Source organism: Prosopis cineraria, unplaced genomic scaffold (genome assembly GCF_029017545.1).
Source record: "Prosopis cineraria cultivar Desert tree isolate PC_DT_omini unplaced genomic scaffold, ASM2901754v1 PC1, whole genome shotgun sequence".
Classification (NCBI taxonomy): domain Eukaryota; kingdom Viridiplantae; phylum Streptophyta; class Magnoliopsida; order Fabales; family Fabaceae; genus Prosopis; species Prosopis cineraria.
In genome coordinates this window covers 10223854-10227521 of record NW_026555332.1, presented here as the reverse complement: position 1 = coordinate 10227521, position 3668 = coordinate 10223854, and the positions used below count along the sequence as shown (strand labels likewise).

General features: G+C 31.1%; 1 protein-coding gene across 1 annotated transcript; it reads right to left on the bottom strand.

Annotated features, from left to right (window-relative positions):
- Nucleotides 1-1133: 1133 nt before the first annotated feature.
- LOC129305451 (uncharacterized) lies at nt 1134-3241 on the bottom strand. Its single transcript, XM_054945483.1, has 5 exons — nt 3077-3241; nt 2433-2536; nt 2128-2162; nt 1937-1983; nt 1134-1633 (listed from the first exon to the last, which is right to left on the bottom strand). Exons 1-5 carry the CDS (start codon nt 3151-3153, stop codon nt 1591-1593), a joined length of 306 nt encoding a protein of 101 aa, XP_054801458.1. The 5' UTR covers nt 3154-3241; the 3' UTR covers nt 1134-1590.
- Between the last annotated feature and the right edge of the window lie 427 nt (nt 3242-3668).

The following is a 3668-nucleotide window of genomic DNA, read 5'->3' as shown; positions in this document are numbered from 1 at the left end:
AAACTTTGAAACATGTTTTTTGTAAATAAATCTTATAAATTATGTTATTCCATAACTACTCATACATCTTTGCCGTCCACTAACATTAATCATATGAAAAACAACAAAATTAGATGTATTTTATGTTTGAAAAATAAATCAATTTCACTTTTGTGATTAAAAATCATCTTCAAAAGAAGCACACCAAACCCTAAACTGACACTCGCATGCAAAGATACATGTATACATACCTTTCTTCTAGGAGTTTTTTTTTTTTTTTTCCTAATCAACTTCTTCTAGGAGGTTATTCACAAATCATTGGTCAAATAATTCACAAAATAGAATAGGGTATTAAACAAATTGACTTATTTGTAAAGGTTTGTGTCTCCAAAGACGAAGCCCTAAATTGTTTTGCATACATATCATTCTTCTACTATAGATATTTTGGTCACGAGATTTTTTTATGGCTCCTTCATTGAGCTCATTACTGAATTATCTTAACATCTTTACTGTTAAAATAACATAGTCCTTTAATTGTTATAGTATATTATTCACAATAACTTGCATGAAAATGCCTTTCTATGTCGATCATTTTATGTGAATCTGTTAAATAATCAATGCAACCAATTGGATGGTGTCATTATTGTAATTTAAAAAGGAAAGAAAATAATTTCACAACACACCTATTTGTGCTTGTTTTAAACGATGTGCCATTTTCGAAACCCATGCCCAACTTTGAGGAACAAAACTTGACAATCCTATGTGAGATGGAAGTACAAATGAATTTACACGATTTTTTTGTAGAGAAGTCAAAGTCAGACATGCGAGAATCAAAATGTAAAATAACTTAATTCCATTAATGCCCTTCAATTCATCTCCACCTCTCTCGTCATCGAACATCTAATAATAATAATAATAATAATAATAATAATAATAATAATAATAATAATAATAGACATCTTAACCATTAGAAAAAGTCCAAAGAAACAAAAATTACTTAATAATAAACCCATATTATTCAACCCTAATGAAAAAAGGCATTGCATGCGTGTGAACATATTACAATTTGAAGAACATACATATACATATACATATACATGTATGTATGCATGCATGTATGTATAAAAATGAAAATGAATATATGATGACAAATAACCATTGATATACCTTTGGTATGTCATTGATTTTGGGGAGAAAAGATTAACAAATGATAATGAAAATTCAATAAAGAATCTATCATGAGTCCTACATAGGCAAGCCTTATAAGTGGAGTGGGGTTAGTGTGAGGAATTCTTTCACCAAATAGGCTAGTCTTTTGGAATGAGATTTTTCTTTGAATTTGTGCTCATGACAACATCTAGATTGTCTCCATCCTCAATGCCAACATAAATTATATTAAGCTTCACGATCTCAGCAATTAGCATACATTGTCATGAACATCAAAACCAAAGACTTGTGGGTTTGTAATAGACTGGAAACATGTTGCCAATCATGATTGCATGACTAGCCGTCGCAACTACCCTAGATGCAAGGTTTGGCTTGAAATCATAGATGAATGAATAGGACTTTGTTTCTTTGTGAGAATTCCATGCGTGCTAGTAACATAGGTGGTTAATATTTGAGGTTTGGTTGCATCAGGAACCCTTGGATCAATCTGAATAAACCCACAAAACACACATTTTAGTGATAAGGATGTATTTGAAAAGTATAAGTAACTTGAAAGTCTATTGTATTAGATGTATGATAGACTCATATTGAGTAATTAGAGAATTAATTACAATTATATAAGTGTGTGGTAAGTTCTTCCAAAGCAGCTTAAACTATTTTGGTGTAATAAGTGACAAGTCTTAGTTTGTGTTTATTGTAAAATGCTAATATATAGCTGGTTGTAACACATTAACTAAATAGATTGAATAGATTTAAAGCAAAATAAGTGGAAGGCATAAAAATTACTCACTCCTGAGTCAGGAATCGAGCATAGACTTCACCAGGTTTTGATTCCACCTACAAAATTAGTCATTCCACTTAGAACTTACAAGGCCTAACTTACAAACTTTCTATTAAATTAAAAAAAAAGTCATTATTATTGAGTAAATAATAACATAAACATGACAAAACTAGGAAATTAATTGGATGGTTTAGTTGAACCTCTTTTGCTCGTCTCAGTCCATTGCCGCTTTGGTCTTCAACAAAAGGGAAGTTTATCAGATTTTATAAATTTATGTTGTTAAAGAATAATCAGATTAATATGACCACAAAACAATATCAAATGATGTTAATTTGTTGTATGTGCTTGTAGCATGAAAATGATTTATCTAATTAGCTTACATGATCAATGAAATATCATATCATCTAGAATTATTTGCAGAGAAGAATCAAAAGATGTTATAAAGGTTTAACCATATGCTTATATATATATATACCAAATTAAATTAAAATAGACATTAATGTACCTTTGGTATATCGTTGATTTGATAGGCATAGTTCAACACACGCCATAATACTGAATGATATTTTTATCCACTTTATCTTCATCATCATCGTATGCTTTGTCAGACTTCATGGTTAACAATGAGTGTGAAAATAAAAACCCACACAGTCAATTAGTTTTTTCCCCTTAAATCAAGCCAACCATAAATGAAGATAAAACACTAAGCAAACAAAAAGATTAGTGCAAAAACAAGACAAAATTTTTGCTAACAAAAACAGAAAAACTTTAAGCAAAAAACTAACAACTTTAAGGGAAAAAAATTCTTATTTTGTTTATAAAGAATGTTGAAATTAATTTAGCCCACCACACTGGTGAAAATTTTTCATTTTTTGGGCCCCAAATACTGGCTTCTAGTCAATCCTTGTATGTCAATCGATAAAACCTAATGCCAAAAATCGATCATGACCCAAAATAACCTAAAGCAGAAAGCAAAAGCGCACCAACAAAATTTCAAAGGGGAAACTTTTAGATCATAATTAACCATCGTCACGATAGAGATTGAATCATGAGCTTGCAAAACCCACACCTTGAACTCACCAGCCATGAAGCGTTTCATACTGGATCTAAATAAAATTACAATGTTTGAAAAGTTTAAGCAAAACATACCTCCATCGCAACTCAGGGAAGCCAGATCTGGGTGATTCACCATGAGATTGCAAATCGAAGAGATGATCCATCACCATCCAAGCACTCTCATTAGCCGGAAAACAAGCGCGCCTACTTCAAACCCCCTCACATTGAGAACACAAGGGAGAGAGTAACCTACATCCACCGGTCCGACAAACAAGAAGCTCTCTTACAAAAAGAGAGAATTAAAAGGGGACCCGACCCTTTGCCACACAAACAATTAATTTAATATTATCTTTTTCTCGAGAATTTTTTATCAATAACATATAAATAAACGTGTGCCTCTGCACGTGCCAGTGTGTGAAAGGGTGATTGTATGTTTGCGTGTGTGGGTGTGAGAGGGGAGAGGATTCTCTCCTCTTCCTTCCCATCCTCTTCCCTTCCTCTTAATTTCGAACCATTAAATTAAAATTTTGAATGATCTAGATTTGATCTCCTTCAAAACATATCATTTTATTTTATTTTTACTGTATTTTTAAATTTTTTTATTAAATTTTAGGATTTTGAATTTTATTTTTTTATAATTTAATATTGTAATAATAATTTTATAGGATATCAAATCTAAACCATC

Bases quoted from the DNA above. Each gene is read 5' to 3' on its own strand.
- LOC129305451 (XM_054945483.1), bottom strand. From the start codon at position 3,153: ATGGTGATGGATCATCTCTTCGATTTGCAATCTCATGGTGAATCACCC. The intron at 2,537-3,076 runs GTATGTTTTGCT...TTAACCATGAAG, and splicing joins TTCCCTGAGTTGCGATGGAG to TCTGACAAAGCATACGATGA. The intron at 2,163-2,432 runs GTACATTAATGT...CTTTTGTTGAAG, and splicing joins AAATCAACGATATACCAAAG to ACCAAAGCGGCAATGGACTG.